Source organism: Nicotiana sylvestris, chromosome 8 (assembly GCF_000393655.2).
Source record: "Nicotiana sylvestris chromosome 8, ASM39365v2, whole genome shotgun sequence".
NCBI classification, from domain to species: Eukaryota; Viridiplantae; Streptophyta; class Magnoliopsida; order Solanales; family Solanaceae; genus Nicotiana; species Nicotiana sylvestris.
In genome coordinates, this window is record NC_091064.1 from 148,511,488 (window position 1) to 148,522,906 (window position 11,419).

The following is an 11,419-nucleotide window of genomic DNA, read 5'->3' on the forward strand; positions in this document are numbered from 1 at the left end:
TCTTACGAATTACGCTATCTCAAATTTAAACAAAGTATGTGTGCCTCCCTACTACTACACCTGAATTTAGATTCATATAAATCAAAATTATACCTTTGACCCAAAGCGCTCACAATCGAACCAACTGATGATGAGAAATGAAACACAAACAAATCATGGAAAACAACCAAGCACAGAATGATAAAAATTCAAGCCAAATAAAATCAACAAAAAAACTGCGATTAAAAGAGATATGCCATGAACTTTGCTGAAATGGAAAAGAAGCGGACCTTTGAGGTCAAAACCTTTCTTCACTATATTGAATTGCAGAAAGAAAGTGTCGGCTACAACTCAAAGGAGAATAGGCCGTCGAATGGAGTTCGAACAGCCTCGACGGAACTGCGACCAGACCTCGAGACCATCATCACCTCGACGTATGACTGGAACAGACTCCTTGAAAGACGACCTCCGACGAAATCGAAGCTCGCCGGAAAACTCGAACTAAACCAGAACGACAAAGCCAACGGTCTCCGGGACAAAGAAAAACCCTCGTTCCTCTCGTCTCCCTATAGGTGCATTTTTCTTTGTGAATGTTTGCGTTTCGTCTAGAAGAATAGGACACGGAGCTGCTGGTTCTCTTTTGGGTTCTACTCAACTGGAAGACGACGGGGGGTGTGTTCTGCGGTTTTATGGTGGAAGATGAAGGATGAAGACGATGAAGCTCACGGCAGCGGCTGCTTCTCCATCGTCTTAGGTCTCCTAGGTCTTCATCTGTTAGCTTTGCTGGAGAAGATGAACTCGTGGGGAAGGGGATCTGTTATTTCGTTCAACAAGAAGCCATGGATGGCTGCTTCAAGAAGATGATGAACGAGAGGGTAGGGTTCAAGCCATGGTTGTTGTGTGTTCTCGGTGTCTCATGGTGGTTACAAGCCATGGCTGTTGGCGGGTCCGTTGTGAAGAAAACGTCCGGGAAAAGGGGGGTCGTCGAAGAAGACGACGTGAATGGGGTGGGGGTCGTTCTGGTTTGCTGGGAAAATGAAGAAAGGTGGGGAGGGTTTGAAGCAGATGACGCACGGGGGGTCTCGTTTTTGCGCAGCTGCTCGTTCTTTTCTTTTCAGCGTTGTCTCCTCCTTCTTTTTAGTCTTAAGCTTTTTATTTTCATATTGTAGGTTTTTTGGTAGGGTTTTTAGGTTAAGGGGTATGGGCCTAGGAATTATGTACTTGGAAATTGTGGGCTAGGTCCAAAATTAGGCCTAAAAATGGGTGGCTCGAGCCCAAGTTCTATTATTTCGCTGTGAACGAGATTAAAAATACGGGCCCATTTATTAGTTATTCCTACTAGTTAAATAATTATTAAAATAAAACTAACCATTAAAACAAATCTATTTTTGGTATTTTCAAATATCATATTAAAATAAAAATACGATACTATTATATATTTTTTTAAAGATTAAAAATGAATACAAAATATTAATGAGCCTATTTTTGTAAATTTTTGTTTTCTTGTAATAAAATAGAGTAAAAGAGTCAAAATTACTTAAAATATCTATATTATGCCTAAATTAAATATTTTACGCTAATATATAAAAAATCTTGAGGGGGGCAAAAATCACATGTCTACAGCTGCTTCAAACTCAAGTGGTATAGACATATTCACCGCAGCGTCCTCAGATGGTTGGATCTGGACTATGATTGGATTGAGAGTAATTGTTGGTTTCTTTGGGTCATCACCTTTTGCGATCAACCCGATTGATCCTTCGGGATCCCAGTCATCTTCTATTTTAATCATGTGGATACCTCCACCCTTATGGTCTGGCAGAGGGTTGTTGCGGACATTTGGAGCGGGTTTTTTTGCCACAATGATCTTATTATCAATCAAGGACTGTATCTTCTCTTTCAAGGAGCAGCATTCATCGATGGTGTGCCCTTTCATGCCGAAGTGGTATGCACAGGATTTGTTTGGGTTAACCCACTGGGAAGGATTTTCAGGGGTTGCAGTAGGGATGGGGGTGACATAACTATTAGCTTTGAGTCTCTCATACAGTTGGTCAATGGGTTCAGCAATGGCTCTATATTATTTTGGAGGTCTCCGATCAAAATTAGGTCGAGGTCTAGGGAAGTTTTGGCGTACAGGGGGTGATTGATAGTGGGATGGTTGAGCATTATAGGTTTGGTAGACATGAGCAGGTTGGGAGTATCTGGGTGACGTAGGTTGATATGTAGGAGGTGGAGATGACTGATAAGTTGGTGGAGGAGCTTGGTATGAAGGTGAGGGTGCTTGGTAATTTGGAGTTGGTTGGTATATGAGTGGAGGTGTTGGGTAAGTTTGGTATTTGAGGAGAGACTTGGTCCTTTGTGAAACCATCATGGCTCCTACGTCCCTTTTCTTGGACACACCACCGGACTGTAAGGCCTTATTTGTAGCTTGCAAGGCTTCAAAGTTTGTAACCATACCGCTTTTGATACCTTCTTCAATTCTTTCACCCAATTTGATAATGTCGGAGAACTTGTGGTTCTCAATCATCATCAGTCGTTCATAGTATTGCGGGTCCTGAGCCCGGACAAAGAACTTGTTCATTTTCTCCTATTCTAAGGCAGGTCTGACCTTAGCATCTTCGGACCTCCATCGAGTAGCATACTCGCAAAACGTCTCTATGGGCTTCTTCTTCAAATTCTGTATATAGAACACGTCTGGTGCATTCTCTGTATTAAACCTGAATCTATCCATAAAGTCAGATGACATGCCTACCTAGCTTGACCACTTCTTGGGATCTTGGCTGATATACCAAGATAATGCATCTCCCTTCAAACTCCTCATGAACAGCTTCATGCGGATCCTTTCATCCTTCCCTGCTCCAACCAGCTTGTTGCAATATGTCCTCAGATGAACCCTTGGATCACTCGTACCATCAAACATTTCAAACTTAGGAGGTTTGTACCTCTCAGGCAGTTCGACATCAGGCTGTATGCAAAGATCCTCAGAGTTCAGCCCCTCGATTCCTTTGCTTCCCTTGATGCCCTGAATCCAGCTGGTCAGTTTCTTAAGTTCCTTGGCCAAGTTCCTAATAAGCAGATCCTTTTCATCAAACTCAGGTGTGCATGAGATAGGTTGGGTGGAGTGTGGCATGGTCTCCACGTAGATAGGAGTGTTATGGTGGCCTAGTGTATGGGTATGGAAATGGTTATTTGTGGAGTTTTGAGTTTCTGGGATGAGTAGTGGAGTGTTGTTTGGGGTATGACAAGTGTTACATTGGTTCTTTGGTGGAGCAACGTGGTGGCGAAGAGTGGGATGATTCTGTTGTTTTGGGATGTTTTGAGGAGGTGTAGGGTTTTGAGTATTAGGGATGTTGACATCTGGGGTGCTGAGGGAAAATGACAGGCTTGCCAGATTCCGAACCTGATCGAGATCTTCTTGGAACTTTAGCAGTTTCTGTTTAAGTTGTGACACATTATCATTTGGAATCGGGACACCCTGGCTATCAGTGGCCTCTACCCGTTCAACTGTGTTCTCCTTCCTAATGTTGGTCAAATCTTCCATCTTGCCATTGTTCTTGCTTTTGATAGGACTAAGAGGAGGAGTGGGTGGAGGGCCCCTGGATCTTGTGAAATAAGATGATGATGCCAGAATGCATGAACTAACCTTTGGGGAAGGGAATAATAAAACAAAAACAAAACAAAAATAAGAAACAAAAAGGTAATTAAGTTAGTGAGGATTATAAAAAGTATTGCAATATTTAAACACATTGTGCGGGAATGTAAATCGTGTCCTAATTTAGGAGCCTCTTTGTGCCCGAGGTAGGCCTAGCGATAATTTGGAGAACTTAGAATGCTAAATGCCTCATTTTATTGATAAAAATAGATGAATCCCAAAACGACACTAAATAAACAAGAAATAAAAGTCACTAATGGCTATTAGTCTTATTACATCCATAAAGCGAAAAAGGTGAACTCCTATCTACTTGGTCCCAAAAGGACCTTCCTCAGGTTGAATGCTCACGTTGATCAAATCCTCCAGCTCGCATAGGTTCACCAGTAAAAATGCCTTTGCCAGGTGTTCTCCTTCGTTTCCCTTAGCGTTTTGGCAATCGGCGACTCTCTTCCTCACTTTTCTTTCCAACTCCAGCAGACTGTATTCTAGCTATTCCAACTTTTTGCTAGCTTTGGCGGCCCTCACTTTCCACTCATTGATTTGGTCATTTGATGGAAGACTCCTCCACCAGTCTAGCAAGAGTGGGAGCGTGCTAATCTTACCAAAACTGGGGACCTCGTGCCTCATTTTCTACAAAACAAAAGGGTTAAGATTATACCCCCACCGGACTTGACTATTTAACATCAACAATTAGCATGAAGCATTTAGTTCTCCAAATAAATACACAGAACGTGATGATGTCCATTTGGGTTTAGAGAAACCCAGTGGACTTGGACAAGGCTATCTTAAAGGATCATTATGTGGACAACATAAATGACCCAGCTAGGTTTGACCATGATGCATGCACAATTTAAAATAGAGTAAGGTTTCTATGGGGTTTTAGACTGGTACCCTTGAGCGAACAACTTAAGGGGGAAGGCATGGAACTATTGACTGCACCGCTGATCGACTAGTTTTACCGCAAATATGCCTTTCAGAATTTAGGGGGTAATGATATAGGAAGAGCGCAACCACTCATCAAGCATTGCTATAATATTTGTTTGGCACGAGTGGAGTATGATGTTGAGCATGATGATGCAATAATTAAAAGCATGTTGACATGTATTTGCACGTTAAGAAAGCGATAAATACAACAGTTTTGTAATTTAAAGCGGTAATAAAGGAGGGAAACAAGAAAGATATGTTAGTTTTGCTTTTGAAGAAGAAATTAAATGCATAAAGAAATTAAACAAATAATTGCACATAGGGAGGTACAAATTCACAAGAACAATCTAAAATGGTAAAAGCCTAAAAATCCCCAGCAGAGTCAGCATGCTGTCGCGCCCCCTTTTTCCCTCCGCGGAGAAGAGTCCGGGTTTCGACATTCACGGGGTGTAATGACTCATTTCCTTTTGGAAATTGGGTGTTGTGTTTTTGAAGAGTCGCTACCTAACGATTTTTAAGGTGTGTTAGGGCACCTACAGGGTTTATCTACAACTATGTTTGATAACCAGAGATAGGGTAAGGGCTTGAAATTATCCTAAGGGGAAGATGTTAGGCACCCCTCAGGATCCACTAGTGGGGCTCCCGACCAGATAGTTTTTTGTGAATTTGTACAATTAGCAAGTAGGGCTCAAATAATAGGGGATTTAAGTCTGCGAGTGTTTGAAAGTGACTAATGAAAGCAAGGTTTTGAAAAGAGTTACAATCTAAGCATGCTTATGAATGTAAAAGGGTGTCGTAGGTTTATTTGTAATATGAATCACATCAATGCAATACCCGGTATGACACTCCTCAAAAGAGAGGATACACGTGGTATTAGCGCACCAGTCATCATATCCATATCTACCCTTTCCCGCCCCGTAAAGGTAATTAAAGCGAAGGTTGGTCTCGACTCTTATTGCATGCTGCTACTCGTCCCTTCTTATAAGTCCCGGAGGAATCTGGGACTCTTATCCTATAAGGAGGTTCTAGGCAGACCCTCAGGTTTAAAGGCAAAATACTAAGGCGACATACAAGACAAGTAGGACTGCATTTAAAGGGGAAAAACAGACAGAAGGCTCAGTTATACCTCCACAAATAATGCACATAGACAGCATGACTTATACACAGTTAAGGTCAGAATTTAAAATCCTAAGCAGGCTGTTTAAGTGGTAACATCAGAACCAGATTTATTACATCACTCAGAAAAGAAGTCTGAATCAGGTTTGCCTACTGATTTTAATAGTTGACAATTAAATAAAAGGCAGTTCCAGTTTTATTTAAGCTATTACCTAGGGCTTGCCTAGGCGCAAAGCGAGATGCAGCAGTTGTTCCAAATCATTAAGACAGTTTGAGATTATTTTTTTACTCAAAACATGTTGTTCTAGTTGTAGTTGCCAATTTTATTCAAAAAATATCACAATGTGAAAATTATTACTCTACTACCCTTTTCGTGAATCAGTAGTTAACTAGGCGTTTCTTAAACAAAAATGCAAACAGGATCCTAGAACATGGTATCTAATATGCACATGCAAATTGCAAGATTATTGAAAACAGAATCCTTAAGGCATGATTTCTAAGTGTACACAAGAGTTGCAGAATTTTTGAAATAACAGCTTTTTATATCAGTGTTGTTATTGCCCTAGGAGCAGGATTTCTAAGTAATAGACATAAAGCATGGACTAATGAATGAAGTGCTGAAGCAAGAAACATAGGTCCTAAGAACATGGTTTTCTAATGCATGTATGAATCCTAAACATGATTTCTATTGCACAATTAAGAATATAAATCTAATAAGATGCTTTCTGTCCCTTAACAACTATAGCATGCATATTTCCCCATCCCTTTTCACTAGACACCCCAATAATTGTTTACAAATTATTACAGGTCATGATAGAGTTACATAAGAAATGAAAAGTAAGAAGTTACAACTACAGGAAACCTGATTCTGACTTCCTCTCTGAGTTATGTAATAAACCACCTCAAATGTCAATATTGTTCCAAAGCCTTTCTCATATATGGGTATGTCAGAGTTCCCTAAGGACCTCAAGGGGTCCCGGGAAGTGCTCACACCCAGATTGCAAAACCAAGAGTAAGTGCAGCGTGGAAGGGCCAGCTCTTATGTATCCAGGTTCAGAGGGAGCTCAAGGGTCCCAAAGCAAGGCTCACATAAGAGGGGCAGAACCTAATGATCTAAGAGTGCTTGACATATATTTAAGAGAGTTGAGTTGGAAAAAAGTTTTGAAAATGATTGGTTTGAAATAAATTTGTAACAGCAACAGAAGAGCTACTTAGGGAAAACCGTTTTGAAAGGGACAGGGGATAGGAGCAACAATCAACACATACAGAATAAGTTCAGAGGGTAGTACAGCTTTAGTAGTTACAAACAGGGAAGTAGGGGTTGGGGGACATAGAGGACCCAAATTAGAAATACATAATTAGTCATGAATCAAGTGCATTAGAAGACATGCTAGTTGAGGGATATGAACAGGAACAAGTAAACATGCTAATTACATTTGAACAAAGCATGGCAGAATTTTGAGCATGCTGAGTGAAGCAGTAAATAAGAAGTACCATTTAACAGCATGAGCTATTAAGTTAGTGCAGAAAGAGACAAGGGTTGACAAACAAGGGAACACATAACGTTGAGTTTCAATATTTAAACTAAGAACATACCAGTTGAAGAAGCAAAGTGCATAAAAAGGTAAATAAATCAGAGCTCCACTGTCTAGCCTTGGCTTTCAGCCAGCTAGACAAAGCAGTAGCACAAGTAGTAGTAGCAGTAGCACAAGTAGTAGTAGCAGTAGCACAAGTAGCAGTAGCAGTAGCAGTAGCAGTAGCAGTAGCAGTAGCAGTAGCAGTAGCAGTAGCAGTAGCAGTAGCAGTAGCAGTAGCAGTAGCAGTAGCAGTAGCAGTAGCAGTAGCAGTAGCAGTAGCAGTAGCAGTAGCAGTAGCAGTAGCAGTAGCAGTAGCAGTAGCAGTAGCAGTAGCAGTAGCTGTAGCAGTAGCAGTAGTAGCAGTAGTAGTAGCAGCAGTAGTAGTAATAGTAGCAGTAGCAGCAGCAGCAGTAGTAGTAATAGTAGCAGTAGCAGCAGCAGCAGCAGCAGTAGTAGTAGTAGTAGTAGTAGTAGCAGGAGTAGTAGCAGGAGTAGTAGTAGTAGTAGCAGTAGTAGCAGTAGTAGTAGTAGTAGTAGTAGTAGTAGCAGCAGCAACAGTAGTAGCAGTAGCAGTAGCAGTAGCAGTAGCAGTAGCAGTAGCAGTAGCAGTAGCAGTAGCAGTAGCAGTAGCAGTAGCAGTAGCAGTAGCAGTAGCAGTAGCAGCAGTAGTAGTAGCAGCAGTAGTAGTAGTAGCAGCAGTAGTAGCAGTAGTAGCAGTAGTAGCAGTAGTAGCAGTAGTAGCAGTAGTAGCAGTAGTAGCAGTAGTAGCAGTAGTAGCAGCAGTAGTAGCAGGAGCAGTAGTAGCAGGAGTAGCAGGAGTAGCAGGAGTAGCAGGAGTAGCAGGAGTAGCAGGAGTAGCAGGAGTAGCAGGAGTAGTAGTAGTAGCAGGAGTAGGAGTAGTAGCAGGAGTAGGAGTAGTAGCAGGAGTAGGAGTAGTAGCAGTAGTAACAGTAGTAGTAGTAGTAGCAGTAGTAGCAGTAGTAGTAGTAGTAGTAGCAGTAGTAGTAGTAGTAGTAGCAGTAGTAGTAGGTAGTAGTAGTAGTAGTAGTAGTAGTAGTAGTAGCAGTAGCAGTAGCAGTAGCAGTAGCAGTAGCAGTAGCAGTAGCAGTAGCAGTAGCAGTAGCAGTAGCAGTAGCAGTAGTAGAGAAAGAGAGAGAGTTTGAGTGTGTTGTGAACTCAATTGTTCGTGTCTTTAAAGAAGAGATGGTAGGGTATTTATAGCTTTGAAAAGAAGTGAAAAATAAGGTAACAAGTAAAGGGTTAACACAAATATGGAAATAATTATCATCAGAATCAATTAATACAAGTATTTCCCCTTAATCAAGGAGTTACAGCTCAAACGGATACTACAGGGATAATTAAGGAAAGAGAATCAGTTTGAGAAAGATTGATTTTTACCATATAAGGGGTGGTAAAAGTATAGGGCATATAATTGAGTATAGGTACAGAATATACTTAATTTGGGGAAGGGATTCAGCAGGGGTGAAACACCACAGCAAATAAAGGAAGGGAATCAATCGATTTTAAACAAACGAGTAAAATTAGGGGTTTATACGAAAACCTTGCAATCAACCCGTAACTTAAGGAAATCAAGATCAATCAAGAAGGAGTCATGATTCTGCACTTCGACATATAAATAGAAAAGAATGAACAGGCGTATCAGACATGCAAGGTCAAATATATTGACAAAAAGGAGCAAACTAGATGAGCATAAACATTCAGAAGCGACATGAATAGGCTAAGGACTACTCGAAGTATGGTAATCAACGAGTCAAGTAGTCATGGCTAACACATAGAACCAGAGTGGAAAATCAAACTAATAGGTAAAGAAGGTCAGAAACAAGTAAAGAAAGCCTTTAAACTTACAGTAATAAGTGAAGAAAAATTTTAAGAAATTAGGGTTTTGACAGAGTTGAGTTTAAAGAGGTGAAAACTCAGAATCAGTTAAGATAAACAAAGAAAAAGGATCTAACCATAAAGAACTCAATCAAACAGGTATACATACAAAATAAACAAAGACAGTTCCAGGACCCCGGTTAAAACCAAAAGATACTTAGGGTTTTCAACACGATGAGTCAAGTAGAAGAAAAATATAATCAAACCGTTTAAACATAGTAAAATCATAAGATAATACTGAAAAATCAGAGGAGAAGTCTTTTAAGAAACCCTAATCTTGAAGACGGAGAGTTGCTTTTAAAAATCGGAGAGATCTTTGAGAAAAACACCAAAAGGTTCATAACATACACAGATCTAAGACAGATCTGAAAGAAAATCAAAAAATCTTTAAAGTTAGGGTTTCGTAGAACCTAGAAAAAGTGAGAGACTTCGAAAAGTTACCGATCTAGACGGAAAAGTCATAGATCTAACTCGAACAGCCATGGATGGCCGGAAAGAGACCATGGATAGAAGTTGAGCAAGGTCTGGACTAGATCTCTTCGAGATTTTTTCATGAAATCACGAAAACAGGCAACCAGTAGACATAGGAGACCGATGTACATCTCAAAAAGCCATGGGAGTCCATGGACTGAGTGAGAATCGAATGGGATTAGGGTTGATTTGGGTGGCGGCGGCTAGGGTTTGAGTGAGGTTGCAGAGAGAATTGGAGAGGAAAGGGGATTCAAGGCCGGCGGGTTGGTGGGAAATGAATTAGGTTAGGTGGTCGTTTGGGTTTAATTATGGTAGGTAGAATGGGGATCGTTGATCTGAATGAATAACGGTCCAGATTGAACGGGGTAGGTGGGGATCTCGTTTGGGCTTGGGTTAAAATTGGGTTAGGGTCGGTTTTAATTAAAAATTGGGCTGGGGAATTGGGGTCCGATTTGGGTTATAATTGAAATACAAAAGGGGCTGTTATTTAAATAGCCAGTTTTCTCTTTCTAATTTATGAAAAATAGTAAATAGTTTCTGAAAAAATAAATTAAAGTACTTAAATGATTTATAATATACAATTAGCAATTTAAAAATACAGGATCGAATTTTATGAATATAAAACATAATTAAACCTTAAAAGGGCTAGTATTGCAATTATGTGCAATCTAGCTTTAAAAATACTAAATAAAATCATAAAAATATGTAAAAGTTACTTTTAGCCATATTTTGGCATATATATAGAAATACAATAGAAGGGTTATCAAAAAAATAATTTTGGAAATAATTATTGGGAATTTTATGGATAAAAAGGGAGAAAATAAATCAATTTAAATCTTTAAAAGTATGGAAAAAATAATAAAACACTTGGACATGCTTATATATGCATATATATGTTATTTTGAAGTTATTTTATATATTGAAAATATATAGGGAAAAATTGGGTATCAACAATATGAGGTGACGAGCGTATATTTATGTGCCAGGGTTAATCTAGCTCGGGGGTGGATTATGTTATATTTATGTTTGTAGAATTTTGTGACATTTTGCTTAATGACTTGTTTGACTCTTAGATACTAAGGACATAATATTAAATGATAGATATAAAGACTTAGTTTGTTATAACTTGATCAAACTTGATGGAAATTGTAAGAATACATTGATGTGTCTAATTCGGTCATCTCTATGTGAAATCACTACTACATTACTACAACCGAATTTCTTGAGATGCTAGGCTCTATACTTGTGTTGTGGATCATTTATGAGATTCGTGGAAGTATTTGAATAATACGGTTCTTGAGGGTTATTGAACCATTGTTGACTTGGAAAGTTGTGATTTGGAATGTGTTTGGAATATTCGTTTAAGCACTCTCCTTGATGTTATTTGTGCTTCCTGCCTTATTTGTCATTAATACTCATATGCTTGGTAAGAAAGAGTGTAAAGCACGAAAGGAGACTCGAGGTATGGGGAGATCCGGCTAAGGGACACCTACCTCGAGGAAGCTTATCAAAGGCCTGACGCGACCTGCATCGAGGACAACATAATCTCGAAGTCAATCAAGAAAGAGTGGGAATTTCTCAAGGAGACATAGATCCGGGCATTAATTATAGGATAAGGGTTGTACGAAATAGTACAGGTCCATACTAGACCGTTATATACATGTACCAATAGGATTTTTAACCTTTATGAGCAAGGTACTATATTGGGGTTTTCTCCTCCTATATAAAGGGGACCCCAATCATTTTGTAAAGATCAGATCATTCACAGCCATAGAACATTCTTATTCTTTTCTTGTTTAACGTGATC

General features: G+C 39.7%; 1 protein-coding gene across 1 annotated transcript; it reads right to left on the reverse strand.

The window, feature by feature from the left end:
* Positions 1-2,728: 2,728 nt before the first annotated feature.
* LOC138875823 (uncharacterized) lies at positions 2,729-3,517 on the reverse strand. The gene has a single exon (XM_070154695.1). It carries the CDS (start codon positions 3,515-3,517, stop codon positions 2,729-2,731), a length of 789 nt encoding a protein of 262 aa, XP_070010796.1.
* Positions 3,518-11,419: the final 7,902 nt, after the last annotated feature.

Bases quoted from the DNA above. Each gene is read 5' to 3' on its own strand.
- LOC138875823 (XM_070154695.1), bottom strand. From the start codon at position 3,517: ATGGAAGATTTGACCAACATTAGGAAGGAGAACACAGTTGAACGGGTA.